Source organism: Amblyomma americanum, chromosome 3 (assembly GCF_052857255.1).
Source record: "Amblyomma americanum isolate KBUSLIRL-KWMA chromosome 3, ASM5285725v1, whole genome shotgun sequence".
NCBI lineage: Eukaryota > Metazoa > Arthropoda > Arachnida > Ixodida > Ixodidae > Amblyomma > Amblyomma americanum.
Genome location: NC_135499.1, coordinates 218,616,306 through 218,636,364, shown reverse-complemented (window position 1 = coordinate 218,636,364; position 20,059 = coordinate 218,616,306). Strand labels below are relative to the sequence as shown.

Sequence of the window (20,059 nt, the reverse complement as noted above, 5' to 3'; positions counted from 1 at the left end):
GTGGCGATGCCGCTGGTGCCACCGCGATTGTAACAGCAGTCCTGACACCACCATGAACGCCCAGTGCACAAAAGATTCAAAAAGCCTTCCGAACAAGCGCGCGGAATAGCCGAATGCTACTGGGTAGAGCCATAGGGTAGAGCCCGCGTGCATGATGGTAGTCTAGCGCAGCGCGGTGCGTAAAGTATGCGAGTAAAAAATGATCTTCTCAGATCCTCCGACCTTCCCCCATCACCCTCCAATGGGTTCCTAAATCTTGTAAATAATGTAATATAAACCCCCTGTACAGTTTCCTTCATAACCAAGTCCGGCAACGTCATTCGTAGAAGGGACCTGCGACGCTGAAATAGTCAGCTCACTCAAGGACCCCTCACCTCTTACAACTGGTGTTTTTTTTTTTTTTTTTTTGTAAACCCGGGTGATAAGTTAAGGGTGTGCAAATTATGCGCGTAAATACGGTACATCTTAGAACAGATTGCAAAAGTATGCATTGTCATATCGAAGGAGGTGTATTTGAAGCACTGTGATATGAGTGCATGGGAGTCACCCTCGGCTGGGGTATGGGCCGGGGGCGCGACCCGTCGCGTGAGCAAAACTTCCAAAATATTTGTCTTGTCTTGCACAGTACCCGTGTAGGCTGCCATCCGTTAACTGTTGGTAAAAGCTTTAAAGAAGAATGTGACAAAGTATGCCATATCATTTCGAAGCTATCATTTAAAAATGCCCTGATTAATGTCTATTGTAAAGCCGGACATACCCCCAAAGGCACTCTGCTGTATGTTTCTCTGAATCGCGTAAGATTCTCGTGTAGTATGACATGTTGCCGCGCGTGCTACATTTCCTTGCAAGTACTGCCGTTCAGATTACAGCCTAGACAGCTTTACATGGAAAAACGGTTATCAAATGCCATGGCAAGCGAACAAAAGAGAACATGCACTGTAGCAGACCGCCTCTGTGGACGGCACACCAGCCACCTCCAGCTCCTGCATCTGTGAACGCCACCTACGTTGTGCTTGGCGCATGATGGCCTTAGCTGCCTATGTGCCATTAAACCCAACTCCAACCGACCAGCCACCTGTGTGTAAACACGGTGTTGGCTGTCTACCACTGTGCACGGCTCGTCTGCCATGCTGCTTGAGGACTGTCTTCAGCATAAACCTGCCTAGGGTGTCTAATTTGAACAGCAGTATTTGCAAGGAAACAGAGCACACAAGGCAGCATGTCAGACTTCACAAGTAGCTCGCGTGATTCGTAAAAATTTTAGGAGTACGCCTGCCTTCACAACACACATTCGTGTCATTTTGAAGCGATACCTTTGACATGACATAACATACCTTGTTGCACCCTTCTTCAAAGCACTTACCAACTATTAATGAATGGCCGCCTCCATAGAACATTTTCGGAAGTTTTGCTTACATGTGTTTCTCTAGGTCACCGGCTTGTAAATGATGATTAATACTTACATGGTCTGTTCTAAAATGTATTTGGTTATTCTTCACGAAGGAACATCATAGGTTCACTGTGAAATTGGAAAACTGCTTTGAAAAATTTTCTTTTCCATTTACTCCTTTGTGCGCTAACCCTACTTTACCCCTCCCTGTCGGCTCCGGTGTCTGCTAACAGCCCCTATGTTTGCAAACACGGTGTTGTTCTATAGACGATTGTGTCCGTTATGGTAACAGGGCCTCATCTTTTATCTGTGCTGTTGCATTTTGATTCAGTTCGTGGTACACTCTTGACTTGTTTTATATGCAGGAGCCCTTGGTACTCCAGGACACCCGCACTAGCCAGGCAGCACTGCTGGCTGAACTTCAAGGAGAAGTCGGTAAGCCTGAAAAGGATACCCGGGAGAAACTCCGTCTTCTGCTGAAGGATGAAGTGGAAAAAAAGTGAGCACCTTTTCAGCCTGTCTCCTGTTTGGGAAAGCTGTTATTGGTAGACAGTCGATCAGCCGCATCATTGCAAAATGTCATGCTGCACAAGGAATGGGTGAAGGAGCTATTTTCCATGGCTGGCAAGACTGGACCAGTGAGGGGTGTCTGGTTCAGTGGCATGAGGAGCATCAGTTGCACTGCCTTTAGCTCGTGTCGAAGTTACCTCCTTGTAGCTGCAACTGGCCTGGAAACAACAGTGGTGGAATAGTGTGTGCTTGTGTCACATGACTGCCATGCTGGCATTTCATCACGAGCTCATTGCTGCTGGAGCAGTTGTGCCTTGTGTACCATGCATTTTCCTGCTGCTGTATTTGTGCCTTTTAGGGAGTCCGATATGCACATGTGCAGTCCACATACTGTGCATTGTAATGAGGAAATGCTTCATGCCTTTTAACTAGCTTGTGTACAGGGAACTTCCATGCTTGTGTTTAATTTGTGTAATTTATGATATGCCTAATGATTGAATTATGATAGGCATCTTATCACTCAAGTTTAAACCTTGTTCCTCTCATGCGCTTCACTGCTGCTTCTTTGTGTAGTATACAGGACTAAAGAACTTTGCGCCATGAGACGTGCTTACTAGTCATGCTTGTGCAGCAGACGACGTCCGGCAGCGATATGACCTTGCAGTTTGTGTTGCACATGTGCATTGTGCCAACCCGTAGAAAATATCAGACCTGCCATTTAAAGGGGTGCCCTTTTAGCTTGAACACCATTTTATTCAACTTGCCTGTCGACCCCCCTTGAACTTACAATTAGTATACAAATTAAACAGCGGCTGGGTATTAACTGTGCTGTGGCGAACACGAATGAGTTCCAACAGAATCGAGCAATAAGTTGCAATGTGTACAAAATTTCAGTCGCCCTTGTGCATTCGCTCTATGGTGCATGTGGCAGTGCCCTCGAAGAAGTCAGAAAAATCGGGGGGGTCTGAACTTATGGTCAGTGACTGTAAATAAGTACCATATGTAGCACTGCGTGGAATGAAATCCCTTGCTGCTGACAAGACAACTGACATGAAGTTATGAGTCTTTCGGCCACCAAAACTGCCTTACACAGTCGGAGCTCTTGTTTGGAGTAGTGTGTTTTAAGAGCAAGTTGTTGTTAGGCTGCAAGTGCTTTATCTTGAAACAAGTTCACTAACTCGTGCAGGCACAAGAAGCGTCGTCGGCATCGCAGTTCCTCGTCGTCCTCGTGGTCATCAACATCCACATCAGGAGCGTCGTCACGTTCCTCGTCATCAAGTGGTTACAAACGCCACAGTCGCAGGCATCATCGGTCACGGAGATCTCGTAAGGATCGCAAGGTTTGTAATGGAAAGCATTTTTCTTCCTGTTTTCTGCGCAGTAAAAGTGCTTCAATTCAACCTCCCTCCCTGTTAATCTGGAATTTCGGGTAATTCGAACTGCTAGCGCAGTTGCGAACATTACTTTTTAAGTCAACAGCATCTGATGCTCACCTGTTCGGATGCTATGCTCTCATTGGTTAAGTCGAATGGGCTCCCGGTAGGAGCAGTGTCCAGGTATGACTGGCACGGTAACTAGTGTCCAGTAGCCTCCTCAGAGCTGAATTGCATGCTGCAGAGTCGCCCACGCAGGTGATCGGAGGGCCCTGTGCTCGAAAAATAGTCCAACCGCATAGTTTCAGTTTCGCTTTTCTGTGCGTCGGGCCAGCTCGTGTTGACAGGCTGCCAGCCGCACATCAGCCAGCAAACAGCCCAGCTGTGCGTCGCGTTGTTTCAGGTGCTGATCAGCATGTCAGTGGCTTTCTTCTTTCCTTTTTTTCTCGCCACTGCGCGTTTTGCTCGTTACAATCCGCGTGTTTCATCAGTCAGTGTGCCATAGCTTTGGGCTCGTCATGCCGTGCGCTGTTTTCCAGTCTAGCCTTGCACAAAATGCTGCTGCTTGTGAGGGGGCTTCTCCAACATTACTGAATTGCATAAGGAAGGATGATGGGGAGATGCTTACCATTTTGGAGTAGTTCTGCTGCAACATTCCCAGCAGCGTGTGCATGCGGTAGAGGATACACTGAAATATAAAAAATAGGCATTGTTGTGCAGTTATCTTGGAAGCAGATGATCATCAAATTACTGTGACGCAAGCATCTCTTGCCAGTTTTTCAGGGTTATTCGAAAGTTCAAACATTCCTTCCGGTCTCTTGGAAGTCTGGATTAGGTATATTTTACTCTATTCTTTGTAGGACGTACCCTCAAAGGTACTAAAGATTGCAAACATATGGTTTTTTTTCAGAACAGAGCTTTGATAAGCCAGAAAAATCACACTAGCAAAAGACTGCAGAATTCTAACTGTGCCGCATCCAGCGAAAGCTTCGCTCACCTTGATCAGCTTTTTGAATGCATTTTTACAGGAGAGCAAGGCAGAGAGGCACCGCAGCTCCAAGAAGAAGCGCAAGTCTCGCGATGGTCGTCGTGCAAACACCACCCCACCTCCTGAAGAAGCTGCTCCAGTTGCTGCTAGCAACACAGTGCCCGGCGGAACTGTTTCTGAGAGCTACTGGAAAGATGAACCTGCCGTGGTGCTTTCGTCGCCCATAGAGGCAGCTGGCTCTAAGGCTGCTCCGTGAGTTCAACTGTGCTTTTGTTTACCACTTCCCGGTGCTCCCAGAAGGCAAATTGGCATGTGTGTGTATTGGGTGCTTTGCTCCTGCCTTTGATAGACACGTGAAAAATGGAAATGAGTGTTTCCAGAAAATTGGATGCTTTGCTTCTGACTTTAATACGGACACGTGGAAAAGGGAAGTGAAAATTTCTAGAGAATAGAAAATTTTCTCAAAATATTTTTTGCTAATTCTACACATATGCATTGCAGTGTTCATTTAGTAATGTGGTCATTTAATCAGTAAAAAAAACTTGTCTGCATAGAAGTGATACTTTGTGAAATTTTAAATTATTATTTCTTATGCATGTTCCAGTGAATTTGTATTTTGCAGCAGTCGGAGTGGGCTTGGATGTTATATGTTAATTGCATTTTTGCAGGCAACGCAGCTCTCTCTCACCGTTATCAAAGAAACTGGCGCATCTTTACGAGGATGAAGACGAGGCCGAGTTGCTGAAGGCCAGCCGTGCAGAAGATGACCAGACCTCACCCAAGGTGACCTTCCTGATGAAATCCAGCCAGGAGATACAGGCGCCACGCCTCTTCAATGTGGACACCAAATCTGCGGCAGCTAGCGCGTCCTACTATGAGCGCAAGGACCGCTCATCGGAGTCTGCGCGGGCCCCGTCAACAGAGTCACCGCCGTCGGCACCGCGCATAGAGTCGGTGGTGAAGCGCACAGAGCCGGTGCCGGCCGAGCGCAAAGGCATCGAATTCAAGTGGAAGGCAGTGAAGAAGCCGCTGCAGCAGGCGAGTGGTGGCGACAGTCACGAAGAAGGCTCAGTTAGTTCGATCGACCACCGCGACGAAGCGCCTTCGCAGCCGTCGCGGGCCGACGAGAAGGCGGCATCCAGTCACGAGGAAGGCTCCATCCACTCTGACTCAGAGCCGGCCAAACGCAAGAAGGACCGCTCCAGTAGCCGTGAGAGCAGCCCCAAGGACGACGACGAAGACCACGGAAAGGGTAAGCGCAAGCTGCGGCGCCGGTCGCGTGCTGACTCCGAGAGCTACTCGTCCTCAGGCCGCTCCAAGTCACCTGTACGCCGGCGCCGCCGGCGGAGTGCAGACCGCTCAGATGACTACTCCTCTGATCGGTCGAGCGTGGCGTCACGGGGCCGGCGCCGCCGCAGCAGCCGTGGCGGGAGAAGCTCGGACAGCTCACGCGACGACTCGCGCCGCCGCCGATATTCGTCTGAGGACTCTCGTGACGGCCGCAGGCGGAGCCGCAGCTACAGCTCGGACTCTGATGGCTCGCACCGGCGCCATTCGCCCATGCGGCGAGGGGGATACCGGCCCTACTACTACAACAACCGCGGCGGCTACTACAAGGGCAACTTCAACAACCGGCGCTACAACAACTACCGTGGTGGCTACCAGAACAACAGATACTTCAGAGGTGGCCGCGGAGGACGCCGCCCGTTCCGCCCATACTACAACAACCGCACCTCTCCACGCTCGTACTACAACAGCGGGAGTGGCTACCAGCGCAGCAGCTACAGCCGAGACCGCCGCTCGGACTCTGAGACCCCGCAAGACCGCTCGTTCTGCCCGCCGTGGAAGAGACGCAACCCTATTGTGAGCCGTGCGCCCGACGCCGAGGAGCTGAAGAAGCTGCGCGAGGCGGCTGCCCAGCGGGCCCAAGAGAAGCAGGAGTTGGCAGCAGCAGAGGGCGGTGCTAGTGGCAGTGGGTCGCAGCAGCGCATCAACAAGGCCACCATCATCCGTAACTGGCTGGACGACGGCGATTCGAGGTCTCCGCCGCGGGGCAGCAGTCCACCCCCTTCGCGCAGGGAGAAGAAAGAGGATGCACCACCACTGCCTCCCCCTCTGCCGACCGATGCCCCGCCGCTCCCTGAAGGCGACTGAAAGCTGTCCTTTCCATTGTCGAGCTTTGTTCACTTCAGTCATGTACAGTCTGTCCCTAGGAGTGAAATCCACGAGGGCCCTCTCATGCAAGGCTCGGGTGACCTTGGCTCATTTCGTTTTTCTCAGTCAGTATCCTGAATATTCTTCATTGCACCATCTTCCCTTGGCTGTTAGCACACCAATGACCCGTTAAAATCCTAAATATGTTGAACTTGTGCTGCATGCAGAAATTGTGGACATTGTTTTTAAGCGAAAGGGCAACGAGGGAAGAGCGATCGATGTTATGTGGTGCGTTTTTTAGTTTTAGTTCGCTACAACTGGAGCCATCATTGTCCTCTCCCTAGACCTGTGTCAGCAAGAACATGTTCTCTGCTTCCTGCAACCAAATCTTGTCTATATTCCAAGACATTTTGTCATTGTATATAGAACAATAAAAAATGTCTATGTGCAGATGAATGTGTTTTGTGTGGGGAGATTCGGGAGGTAGCATATACGTCTACCATTGACGTATTTGTTGGTCAATGAAATAACCCAACATTTCTGGCCACCTTACAGAGCTGAGCTTAAGTGGTTGCTTTACTGTTTTACCCAATTGTGCCACATTTAATATATCCAGGCACATCTATACAGCCTAGAGCATAATGTCACTGTTGAGTACCCGTGGCAAGCCCGTGTTTATCCAGAATGTTTCTTGGGACTTCCAGAAAACATTTGGGATCGGCTGGGACCAGTAAGACCTCAGTTGGTTCTGAAAGTTCCAGTGTTTACTGGCGCATGCATCTAGCTGCACTACAAGCTAAAGATTTTTCACTAATTTGAAGGTGGATTTAAGGACATCTGGAGGTGGCTGTGAGGGGCACTGTCCTATTTGCTTAGTGGATTTTGATGTCATGCATAAAGGGGGTGGAAGCAGTTTTTCGAAACTAAACTTCCCAGTGACAAGCATTCAAAAAGGAGGTTGAGAGCAAAGTGGTCTGGAAAGTTCCGTTTGTGGTTATTTATATAAAATGCCCTGCATGCAGGACAGGATACATTTCACCAGCATGGAAGACTGATGGTTTTTTTTTTTTTTTGAGAGATTTGTGGAACCTACTGCACTTCACAGTAGCAAGACGTCTCGAGAGGTGTGAAAAATCTTTTGGCACATTAATCATGCAGGATGCAAAAATCAGCTGAATGTGGCTTGCAGCAGTGGTACAGGTTGGTCCACAATTGGGCAGAGCGTGTGAGCGTTTGCCTGTGCTCTTCATAGTGCCAGTGTCTCTTGCAGCCGTGCGTTGAAGCAAAGTGGCGCAGGAGCAGAGGGTCCTAGAGGTGGTGCTTTGTGTCATCCAAAATTTGGCTTTAAAGTGCAGCTGCAACGGACGCACTGGCACACTCAAGAGCACAGCCGGTTCACTCTAAAGGGTGAACGAACCTGTGCATGCTCCGTTAACTCTTGTCAAATGGAAACCACTGCGTTCGAATCAATACCGCTGGCTTGAGACTTCACACAGCACACTTGTAGACTGGATTTATGGGTCACATTTGGAGGGGATGGTCCCATTTGAACCATTATTACTGTGTAAGCATTGTATGGCCGTGTTTGTGGTTTTCTATCATCACGATAACGTTCAAATGAATTGAGTTATAAAAAGAATGGTTGCATTAGATCAAAAAAATCTCTGGGAAAATCATGAGGTGCATGTGGGGTAATTAGAGTCAAAAATGCCAAAACGTGGGCGGGGCCGGAGCAAAGTGGCGCCAAATTTGAGAACCTGGAAGTGTGGACGGAGTGAAGTGCGAGTAAAGAGGGGCAGGAGGCATCGATGCTTACATTCCTCCAATGCAGCTGCCGCAGTGATCTCATAATTTATTTCTTTGAGTTTATCCGCAATGAGGTTTGGCATGTTTTTCATATACAATTTCTCGCTTGGGGCAGATGAGGTGCAGGGAGGTGGGGGGCCCTTCATAAATCTGTCCCCGCTTTTTACCCAGTACAAAAAAAAAATCTGAGTGTGTCAACGAGTAGACAAAGCAGCATGCTACCACCTGCTTGCCAAAACAGCTGTACATAATTCCTTTCCTGTCATGACCCTCAAGTGAGGGTTGACAGTACGATTAAATACTTTCAGTACAGTTTCAGCAGCAAATGGAATTGGTTGAAAGTTCCCTCGGTGATAGAGACTGCCTAAGGATCCGTTTGGGCTTAGCAGGTGCTTGTGGCTGCACACCATCAACCAGGCAGCTGTACTCTGTACGCCTGAAAATGCACATCTTGCTTGAAGGTTCAGCTGAAACTGCATCAGCTTCCAGATACTGCTGGGATATCAGATGCTACGATTGGCACAGGAGCACTATGTATTAATCAACGCTGTCCGGTACAGGACACAGCTTGCAGCCGTGCCCATACTTTGAAAAACTGCATCACTATAGGAATCAATGCTTGACCTCACTATGTTGCCCAGCAGTGACCCCTAAAATCGTGTCCAAAACTCAAAAGCTCTACTTGGCTTAAAGTGCTTAAGTGCTATGCTATGTTGGTACACATATAGGCGACTGCTTGACAATGAAGTAGTTGCACAAAATTGCACGTAATGAAACATTACCTGCTACCACATTGAATGCATTAAAGTGAAGAAAGTGCACACCTGACCTGAACTGCATATGCCGAATAACCTTAATGTACCAACTAGAAATAAAGGTGCGTGTCCACAGAGGTCCTGCTGTTGAGGCACTCCTGTAGCCGAAATGTACGTCGTGAAAATGATATTACACCAAACCAACTCCTTCGGTTTGCAGTTCTTACCAGAGCAGCGCAACATTTGGTTAGGGGTGGTGTGGGCTTTGAAATCGCCAAAAACTGTCAAAAATTGATAAATTGTGTCTGCTTGTATGCTGTTCCAAAGTTTAATTGGTGAAATCGAAGGGGAATTACTCTAAAAAATTTGTTTCATGAACCGCAGCGGCTATGCATTGCGGGGAAATGCTCGAACAATGGCAGTTTTTCTCCGTCACGGTTTTCTGTCTAAATATTCAACCTGCAGAGCAGATTTCTTCACGACTCTTTTGATCTATTTTGACCCCATTTGTTTTGTTTCACTGCTGGACCTCAGTGCAGATCAAGACATTTTGTTTTTCAAATTTGTGAACTTGCATGATCATCACTGACATATGTCAATAGCCACTGCATCGTAAAAATTTAAAATCAAAATTAATGCTAGTGAAAAAAAAACTAAATAGGTATGTTTGCCTGTACCGTGCCAGTAGAAATGCAGTGAATGCTGGACCAGACTTCTGCAACATTTTCTTACTCTGCAGCCTTTTACAAAATTCAGAGGGAAAATATATATTGGATAACAATTTTCTGCACATATAACAAAACCCACGTTGTCCCTTATCCTAGTTGAGCCCCGTTCTGCATACAGAAGTTATCATAAACCTGTGGCATAAAGGTGCTGTGAACAGGGCTGCAAGTAGAATACTCAACCAGCACATACTTCAGTAGCACAAAGAAGCAGCTACATTGCAGCAGTTAACATCCACATAGATGCGGTCCTTAAAACCTCCATCCTCCTCATTAATTACCTTCAGAGATTTGCACCTTAAAAGTGTAGGCCAACTCCCACAGCCGTGGCACAAATTTGCAAACACAAGCATCATATCAGTGTTTGAATGATTTATTTTCATTAAAACCATTTGTAAAATTGGGATCCTAGGTAAAGAAAAAAAAACAAAACTGCAACAATTCCTATAACTTTGGACTGTCTTAAAAGAAAAATAACCGGTGTAGTAGAACACTGTCAGTGTTTGTGTGTGTGTTTGCATGACCATTTAGAACAAAACCTAGTTGCATGTCTCGCTTGTTGAGGAGAGAAAGGTTGTTCCACCTGTGACGCTGCAATCTGCAACCCCGCGCAAAGGTGAGAAGTGCGCGGAAGCTGAAAAATTCAAATAGCGATCACCTAGCAAGGGCATCTCATGCACACTCCATTAAATTAGTCTTTGTACAACCTGGAGTTATCAGGGTGTTGCCAGCATTCCTTGCCTGCCAAAGTCAAAGATGCGGCCACCTGACAGATGTTCAATGGTCTATTTACAAGCGTGTACACGATTGAACGAAACAGGTGGAACACTTTCACTGCAGCATCTTGCTGTTGTTGTTTGAGCCCTGGATGATTGGCCTTGCCCACTCGACGAAATCATCAATCAGCACTGGCCAGGCGCCTGCACAAAAACAAAGTGTCACTAGGAATTCTGCTGCATGCACAGTTCAATGCTCCAAGGTGCAATGAACATGCTTCACCGTCATTTTCAGCACTGTCACCACTATACTTAATTCAAAATGGGCACAGCCCTACTCCTGGAGCAACAGCTTGCAAAAGCTAACCACCACTGGTTGAACAGAGGCAGCATAAAATGAATCTGCCCATGAACCTCGGCAAGAGTTGAACAGTCGGTGCATGGCATTTTAAGCAAAACAATCCTAGAACCAGCCAGCAGCCAAGTTGCTCAGCTGCTGAGCACAAGTTTAAAAACCCTGACTGTGGCGGCTGTAATTCAGCCGAGGCAAATTGCAAAGGTGCCCATTCACTAAGATTTGGGTGTGTGTTCCCCAGGTGGCCAAAATTAAAGCTGTAGTGCGTCCCAAAGCCCACATTATTCCTTTTCATTATAAAATCCTATAACAAATTAACAATATAATACACAGTATCAACTTGCCTTCCTCATCATAGTTGCTCATGTCGTCTGCAATCATGCCACTGAAATCCAGCAACAGATTCCAAGTGTCCCTAGGTATAGACCTCTTGTGGTGCTCCTAAACAAAAGCATATGGTGTTTTTCAGGTACACATACAAACGATTCAAAGTGACAATGCTACAATATTCAAATTAAAAGTAGGCATACGCATTTACATGGCGACAAAAACTAAACATTTCTAGCTTGCTAAACCACTTCAATCTCGCAAACCACACAGTAGTGGTTAAAAAGGCTCCGATTTCAAATGCTAAACAATAGAACGGCAATATTACAAGCCACAGCACGGTACACAACTGCACCACAAAATATTTGGATACAAATACAATATTTATTTTGCCCAAATGACATCCTGTACAAGTATGGGAATTTAAAATGCAGAAGTCTTCTGTCATGGACTGCCAAAAATACGAGGCCCAAAGGAGGTCAAAGCCACATGCTCTAATTGTCCATACCAAACTGGAAAGCTACAAATGCTAAAATAACAAAGGAAACGCTCTGGGCACTCATCAGACACACAAAGGAGGTCAAAGCCACATGCTCCAATTGTCCACACCAAAAATGCTGCGAGTGCTAAAATAACAAAGGAAGTGTTCTGAGCACTCATCAGAACAGAGGTTCACAATCTTTTGGCTTTGGGGAATCCCAAAGGCTTTCAAAAAAGTGCTGAGCAACACTGAAACTGAGTGGTGTCGTTTCCAACCCTTCCTGTCTGACATGTAAGCAAAAAAGGGCATGCAGGTGCACAGCCTCTCAAAAAATGCCTGAATTCAATAAAAACCCCCAAACTCAATTAACAATGACTGGCTGTATAGCTACAGCGTTTGCTATGAGCAATAACAGTACAATTTGCCCCAAAAGAAAGGTCGAGGTTGAGGCATGCAAGGATATAGGTGCTCGGGGAGCCTAGAAAGCGCTCCAAGGGTTCCACAGCATTCAGTTTGAGAACTCCTGCATTTGATGACAACTCGTTACTCCATAAAAAGCAAATGGCAAGCTTCCAGTCTCTCTTGATGAATTGTTCTTTCTAGCTTCAAGTGATTCCTATTGTCTGCCTGGTGTGTATATCTGTTTCACTGAGTGCCTTCCAGTTATAATTATAGGCATGCTCATCAAATGACACACATAGCAAAGATATTTTCTGCCACTATTTATTACAGCTGCTTTGAAGAACGTTACAGAAAGAGAGAGAAGCACATATTCTTACCTGCAAGAACTGGCACCAAAGATTTAAAAACTTGAACCTCCCAGGAAACACGATGTTCCAGTAGGTTATTGCCATGTCCAGATCTGAAAGATTTAGTTTTTCTTTACACCTAGTCAAATAGCACCACAACAGTCTGCTATGCCAAATGCAACTGCCGTTTGCATGGTAGTATTTGTAAGATACAGGTGTTGGCAGCTGCTTCACAAAGTAGGCTTTCACTTCGCAGCACATTATTCCTTCCACCCCGAGCATATGAAAATGAATGCCTATCTAAGTGCACTATATCGTACTGCATAGAATGCGCAACCATAGCTGAAGTAAAGATCACTGGCTGTCAGTCTGCACTAAAAAAAAGTTAAAATTGCAGTGATATAAGGTTTGGTTGACTGCCTATTCTAGTTCCCTTCTGAGCGCACAAGTTTTACATGTCGATCACACAGTAATTATTATAACACACAGGTCAGTAAAAGAAGCCAAGGTACTTGCAAGTAACAAACTTAAGAGCACAATGAAATGACTTAGAAGCAACAATGGTAGAGAGAGGGTGGGCACATAGTACTTGATATCACAAAGTGAACAAGGCAGGCGCTTGCCAACGCTTCGACAATAAGACTTGTCTTCGTGTGGGCCCAAAGTTGGCAAGCACTCTAAGGCTTTCCCCTCCCCTGTTCACACTGTGATAGAAACAACAAATTATTACTTAACATTAAAAAAAAAAGAACTTTACAGCTTTCACCTCTATCAGAAAACAGAAACAGTGCCATGAAGGAAGGGACGAAGTAGGCAGCAAAAAAAACATGGATGCTGGCTTCGGTACAAGCATAACAAACAGACTTTTAGCAAAGCGCTTACCACCACCGATACCGTATCACGCACTGCCAGTGCTCAAGCGCTGGTTGGTCAAGATGCATCTGGCGTACTGCACCCAGCTCGGCGGCATTTGGCACCACATGGCACCCTCACGGCGATTCAAACTGGTCTTAACGTGGCACACTTTAAAGCTATATCTGCCTTCACAACACCGTTATTGTAGGTGATAATTTAAAACCCCAGCATAGTTTGAACAGCTTAAATTGACGCTACTTTTAACTAACAAGAAACAGGAATTTTTGAACCTCACTCAAGCAGCACCTTGTGCACTTGAATGGTCCTAGGGGGCGGGTCTAGATGGGTGGGTGGACAGAAAACAGATAGACAAATTTTGCAAAAGGGAAGTGAAAATTCCATTAAATGCATTCCTGAATTAATAATGCACCTTAACAAAGAGCACCTGAACTACACAACATTCACTGCACATTGTTCTCTGCATCGACCACTGTGTGCACACATTTCCAGCAGCGCTGGGCTCTATGCTGCATCAAAAACTGACACCCTGCCGCAGCTCGTGTTTTGCAGCTCATATTGAACATGATAGTACATACATTAAGCACAGTATGCTCTAATAATTTGCAAGTTTTTTTCTAGTTTATGTTACTTCTTGTTGTATGTTCCTTGTATGCAGTAAAGATCTTTTAAGCAGCAAGCTTCACAAACGCAACAAAAATCCTGCCTATAAAGGGCCTCTCGAAGGGAACAGTAGAGTCTATAGCTTTCTCACCTACTGCACTTAAAGGAACCGTGAAATGATTTTCATAGTCATATTATAATGCAACAAACCTACAGAAGTGATCTTTTTGAATATATGAATGAAATACAAAAGCTCGGCATGGACCTTACAACTTAAAAATATTTTTTAAAAATTGCTGCTCACAACCGATTAGGGCTACACTTCACGGTGGCTCAGTGGTTATGGCGCTCGGCTGCTGACCCGGCAGGCGCGGGTTTGATCCCAGCCACAGCACAAGTACTGTGTGATTTCAGTGCACTTTAAAAAACCCCAGGTGGTCGAAATTTCCGGAGCCCTTCACTATGACGTCCTTCACAGCCTTAGTCGTTTTGGGATGTTAAACCCCTATAAACTATATTAAACCAAATCTCACCCTTTCGTATGGTATGTGGTATTTAACATCCTGAAGCAACTCTGGCTATAAGGGCAGCGTGGTGGAGAGCTCTGGATTAATTTTGACCACCTGGGGATCTTTAACATGCACCACCATCGCACAGCATATGGGCGGCTATTGCGTTTCACCTTCATGCAAATGTGACCGCCGCGGCCAGAATTGAACCTGGGACCTCTGCCTCAGTAGCAGAGCGCCCTAACACTGAGCTACCACAGCAGGTATTTTCACTGTTTCAAAATGACCAGGCATGGAATAGCAGGACATAATGTTGCCTTTTCCACACATTTGAAATTCCACACCCCCTGTGCAACTGCTGTTGAAGAACATGGTACATTTACAATCTTTAATTGGTTATAACATGGGCACCTCGACCCTTTAACATCTAGTATTACTGTGAGATATTTGGGATAAACTGTATACAGCGAAGTGAAATGACATTAGAGCCCAGAAAAACCGGCCACCTTGAATCACCCCTCATCTGAGTGTATTCATCACTATTGTGTTCCAACTCACAACACAGCCATTTCAATATGAAGTGGCCACAATATAACAATGACAACGTTATGAAGACACAAAAGAAGCAGCCTAAACAAGAGTAAGGCCAAGGAAAATGAATTGACCACAAAGCACATACCAAGGCCCTTTTGTCCCGGGTTCTTCGCGTAATTGAAAGTGAAATTGTAGAAATCCTTGAACTTGAGCGGCTCCTTAAGCTCAGGCTCGAGCGTTGACAGCTTTGCTTTTAACTTCTCTACGCTGTCACATCTGCAAGGAGTAGGAAGCTATGTTAACGAAATCGCGGAACGACAAGCAAAGCGCTAATCAGCAGGCGTATACAAGCAGTGATAACCACTCCTTACCCCAACTCGGCCATGCCGTTCGTGAATTCGTCTTTCGTGAATTCGCACTGGGCGACGGCTTTGAATTTCCACGCGATTATCAGCACCAGTTTACTCTCCGGACTCAAACCGAGATCGTCAAGAAAACGAACAATCCCATCCACCGTCATCTTGTCTGGCTCGTGAGGATCTGCGGACAACAGGGGCAAGTGGTAATGCTTCTTGTGACCAAAGCGTTCAGTAGTACACACAACGTGAAACTGCGTTTTAGACTGCGCCAGGGACATTACGGAAGGACTGCAAATGCACGACGCGTCAGCACAACTGATGGGGGTCAAGCCACGTCCAAACGGGAGGAGCAATTAGCAGCTGTACGGCAACAAATCAAAACATGATGTTTTCCAGACTCTGCCCCAAAATTTGGGATTTGTAGCAGCAGACACCGAAGTGTTAAGCCTAACCGGCTGATCGTGACCAATTGCACAAACAAGCAATTTTCTCGTTATACCATCACATTTGAGGACATCTGTCATTACCTTTGTACTTGTTGAACAAATGCTCAAGCTTTTTCCTGTCGACTGATCCCTTGGGCTCCCTGTAGTACATGTCTGGATTTTGAAAAAAATTATCCGACGCCACATCGAGTTTCCAATCGTGCTGTGTTAGGCAGTAGATGGCCGTCTTCTCCCCGGTCTGTGTGAAGGCGATGAACTGTTTAACTTTCTCCCTTTGAGATGATTTCAATTTATGCTGCAAAGAACAAGAGCATTGACGAGTAACGCGACATTATTTGACTTTTCAGGTACTGCCAGCTAAACTCATGAAAAAAGAAAAAACTATTAGCTTTCCTACCATTTTCGGCCATTCAGACTCCGCTACCTGCAGTGCGCATGCGCCAGGCAGCTTCGGCCCAGCTGATAGCTTGGTGCCCGAGCCGAGAGCTTTAACGTGAAGTTATTGCTCACCTGCTGCCTTCAGAATTGTTATGCTCCACTGCAAGGACTTACGGTCCTTTAAATGTAGGAATTGAGTGGGGCTGAAAAAAACATAATTTACTCTTTCTCTCTATCTTCCGGAAGAGGCAAGGAGGCGCTAAACGTCACGCGGGCAGATGCGGGAATACAAATCACGTGACTGTCTTTTCCCGCCTTTTCTTAACGGCGCCTTGCTGCGTTGCTGGGAAACTTGTGGCCCCTGAGAAGCCGCGATTTTTATTGGGTTCAGGGTGTTTCCTAGTTCGAAGAAAATGTCTGGAAAAGATTATGTCGCCGATAAAGGTAAACCGAACGTTTTCGGATTTTCTTGTTGTATTTTTTCGGTTTAAAAAATCTCACGTCTGTGGTCGCTGCACTGCAGACCTTTAACAATGGTGTAACGACTTTGCAGAAAAGATAAAGTCCTTCGTCACCGACTTCTACGCTACCAGTGACCGAGGAAAGAAAGAATTTGTTTACTCAAAGCAGTTGGTAAGTCCAGGATATTGTTTTCTCTTGAGAAATGCGCCATCTCTTTTTTTGATGCCGCGTGGTGAGCAACACCTGCTGCTCGCAGGTCAACTTGGCGCATCGGGAGCAGGTTGCCCTCACCATCGACTTGGACGATGTTGAAGACTACGACACCGGCCTGGCAGAGGCGATTATGCAGAACGCTCGTCGGTACTGCAACCTGTTCGCCGATGTCGTGTATGAAATGCTTCCGGACTACAAACATAAAGAGGTGCGAAGCGCGTAGTGCTTATGACAACCGCTTCACCGGTATATTTACTGATATGCACAGGGATTTAACGTTTTCTCGTTCGTGGATGTTAGTATTGACTGTAAAGCATGCGAGATGTCCTGCTGCCTCAGTAAGTCTACATAAAGTTAGTTCTTGTAGTCTTGCAAAATAATGGGCGCTTTCTGCAAAATGCTCAATAGTCGCGAGTTCTTGTTTCAGTTGAGTGGATGAATTCAAAAATCCTGTTGGAGAATGGAAGTGCTGCTCTTATACCAAAGTTTGAGGCTAACAAACGACTACATTCATGTCAGTTGACATTTTATTTCAAACTTGTCTTTATTATAATTGGTGGCAGATTGTGGCAAAAGATGCCCTAGATGTCTACATAGAACACCGCATGCTCATGGAGAGCAGGAACCACCAACCAGGGGATGTGAGAGACCCACGCAACAAGTACCCCCCGGAGCTGATGAGGCGATAGTAAGTGATGAAACTGCTCTTCCATAATGGAGTTGCATGGCTTCTTAGGCTACTTGTAAGCGTTCTGTAGCAGCATGAGATGCTTGCTGCATAGTTAGAATCGCATGTTGTCTTGAGTTCAAAAATATGATAATTGAAATGTTTACTTTGTTGGTGTCGTAACAGATCACGACAAAGAGAAGCCGTATTATTGCTACTGAATGCCATGGTTCTCCATGCTTTCACTTTGCAGATGTGATGTCATGTATGTTTGTGAAGGTGTGCCTGTGAAAAAAGTTGCATGTTCTTGGATTCGATCATTCCAGTGACGGTGGCAGCACCACGCGGCCTCTTCCAGAAGCTGCGAGCCGGTGATTGCTCCGCGCGGCGCGTGCGATCACAGTGCTTTGGAACGCGAAGATACATGTCAAATATGAAAGTATTCTGCTATTCTGCAATGTGCGAACATTCGAAGAAGCAAACATGTTGTTGATGCCAACATGTAAAGAGTGCAGAACGCAGAGATTAAGTGCATTCGGCAGGTTGCAAAGGCGCTTCAGTTCCTTCGTGTCCCTCAGCGACGTACTTTGTTGACGCCACGACAGCGCATCGTAAATGCTTTCCAGTTCGGAGTTTTGTCTATATGGCTGTCGTATGCGTATTGCGGCTACATGAAATGCAGTGCAGTGCTTAAAAACTGAGTTGATGTGAAGTATATTGGTTATATTTTGAGGTGGACGTTTGTAGCAAACAAATATTTTTCATCAAGCTTAAGTTCATTCAGGTCTTGCCACAGCTTGATTGCCAAATGATGATATGAATGGCAAGAAAATGGCAATTTCATCTTCGTTTCTCGGACATAATGTGCAAAGACTGAATAAATGCAAACATTTCTTATCAAATATTGTCTGCTCACTCGATCGCAGCGCTTTTCCGCCACTAGTCGAAAAAAACGTTTTGAGCTCTAATTGTGACTATTATTAAGCTCCAGTGACCCTCTGGCTGCCGCTTCAAGCAATAATATACATGGCCTCTTCTATTTCCGCATATGTGACCAAAGTACGCTGTAGATAAACTATATAGAGTCGGATACAACTGAATCTGCAGTGAAGCTCCGCCCACATCCTCCGTGAGAAAATGTAGACCGTTGGTAAAGCTTTTCTTTTCATCTAAACACGCAGCTAATCACGAGACGAAATTGTAGGCTCAAGGAGCTTGATGTTTCTGGCTTGTTTGATAATCCAAGCATTAAAAAGCTGGTTTTGTTTACTGCTGTAATTCTTGAGTGGAATAGTACATGACGCCGCGCATCATGGCCACTGTTACCAACTGCTTTTTTTTTTTACATTCTGTCTGTATAAGATCAGCATGCAATAAGTACACCTACCATATTTATGCGGCTAAGGGCCTCGCATGTATAGGACAAAGTATAGTGTCAGACTATCTGGGTGATTAAAGTATAGTTTCTTCAAATGCTAGCTTAAAAACTGAACTGTAGAGTTTCCCTTTCAGATAAGTGTCAAAAGCAACAAAATCTCAAGAAAAAATGACTCCCTTACCTGCAGATGGACGGTAATTACTGCACAAAAACGTGCCAAAAGAAAAAGAAAGTGAAAGCACAGAAAAATTGCTGTTCAAAGTGTTTGTCGCAGTTTACTTTGCTGAGTTTCGTGCACGTTTCAGCGTCGACGGAATACTTGCAGCGCTTGCGAGTTAGCCATTTCTTGCTCATATCAATAGTTTATTTTGAGCCTGTAATGCAGCCAAACTGAAGCGTACGCTGTTGTTAAAACTTGAAAATCATTTACTGCTGCTTATCTAGACGCTAAATCGCACAAGACAGATACCACAACATCAAAAGGTCGCTTTGTTTCTGTATATGCACCATATGGCAGTAGCGCGATCACTGCCTCGTCCGCCATGTCATATTGCCGTCTCGCTGGAATGATCGAATAGCTGAAGTATACTATGTGTCCCCATGTTCTAATAAGTAAGTTATTGCTTGCGGACAAAGGGCTCTTCGAATCTGTACATAGTAGTATAATGGAGGTGAGGCTGGTTTTGATATAATTTGTGTCTTTAATGTCTTTACACATCTTTTAAGTGGGATATTGATTCCGTTGCCATGGGTTAATGGCTTTCTCACATCCTTCTCTCAAAAAAATTTCCTTTTTTTTTTTTGCTAAATCTGCGTGTTTGACATCCTGGAAAGGTTAAACTGTTAAGTTACCTGTTGGTTCAGATTCGTTTCATAAAATCGCTTTAATGAGCTGCTTAGCCGGCGAGAATATTGCTTGCCACTCAACTTCTGTACTAACTGCTTCGTGTGTTGCATGCACTTTTCTGTGCTGCAGTGAGGTGTATTTCAAGATGCCATCGGCCACTAAGCCTATGTCTGTGCGAGATGTGAAGGCAAGCTGCATTGGGAAGCTGGTCACTGTGAAAGGCATTGTGACCAGGTGTACTGAAGTGAAGCCAATCATGTGCGTCGCCACCTACACCTGTGACCAGTGTGGCGCTGAGACATACCAACCTGTGAGCGCAACATTCGAAGCTCCTTTGATTTTAACAAATAGTGTTATTCTTGTATCTGTGTGTCTTGCTTTTATTGATCACTTTTAAGGCATGAGTGTCTGCACTGCCTTTACATGCATTATTTGTATGCTTGCGCTGTCTAAAGCGAAGA

The 20,059-nt window shown here is 45.6% G+C and overlaps 3 protein-coding genes across 15 annotated transcripts in view; 2 read left to right on the top strand and 1 right to left on the bottom strand.

Moving 5' to 3' along the window:
* Nucleotides 1-6,865, top strand: part of LOC144126106 (uncharacterized) — a 43,307-nt gene extending 36,442 nt beyond the window's left edge. For all 13 annotated transcript variants that reach the window (XM_077660046.1, XM_077660042.1, XM_077660045.1 and 10 more), the window contains 4 exons: nucleotides 1,756-1,889; nucleotides 3,087-3,240; nucleotides 4,302-4,513; nucleotides 4,930-6,865. In XM_077660046.1, the coding sequence (XP_077516172.1) occupies nucleotides 1,756-1,889; nucleotides 3,087-3,240; nucleotides 4,302-4,513; nucleotides 4,930-6,415 (1,986 nt within the window). In that variant the 3' untranslated portion in view covers nucleotides 6,416-6,865. The remainder of the gene's footprint in view (nucleotides 1-1,755; nucleotides 1,890-3,086; nucleotides 3,241-4,301; nucleotides 4,514-4,929) is intronic.
* A 3,193-nt stretch (nucleotides 6,866-10,058) lies between these two features.
* On the bottom strand, nucleotides 10,059-16,190 carry LOC144126104 (DCN1-like protein 1). Its single transcript, XM_077660033.1, has 7 exons — nucleotides 16,051-16,190; nucleotides 15,735-15,948; nucleotides 15,220-15,388; nucleotides 14,994-15,124; nucleotides 12,360-12,442; nucleotides 11,117-11,213; nucleotides 10,059-10,621 (listed from the first exon to the last, which is right to left on the bottom strand). Exons 1-7 carry the CDS (start codon nucleotides 16,051-16,053, stop codon nucleotides 10,533-10,535), a joined length of 786 nt encoding a protein of 261 aa, XP_077516159.1. The 5' UTR covers nucleotides 16,054-16,190; the 3' UTR covers nucleotides 10,059-10,532.
* A 136-nt stretch (nucleotides 16,191-16,326) lies between these two features.
* Mcm7 (minichromosome maintenance 7) overlaps nucleotides 16,327-20,059 on the top strand; it is a 39,748-nt gene continuing 36,015 nt past the window's right edge. Inside the window, exons 1-5 of the mRNA XM_077660030.1 lie at nucleotides 16,327-16,475; nucleotides 16,585-16,664; nucleotides 16,750-16,914; nucleotides 17,270-17,394; nucleotides 19,728-19,908. Coding sequence (XP_077516156.1) covers nucleotides 16,445-16,475; nucleotides 16,585-16,664; nucleotides 16,750-16,914; nucleotides 17,270-17,394; nucleotides 19,728-19,908 — 582 coding nt within the window. The 5' untranslated portion in view covers nucleotides 16,327-16,444. The remainder of the gene's footprint in view (nucleotides 16,476-16,584; nucleotides 16,665-16,749; nucleotides 16,915-17,269; nucleotides 17,395-19,727; nucleotides 19,909-20,059) is intronic.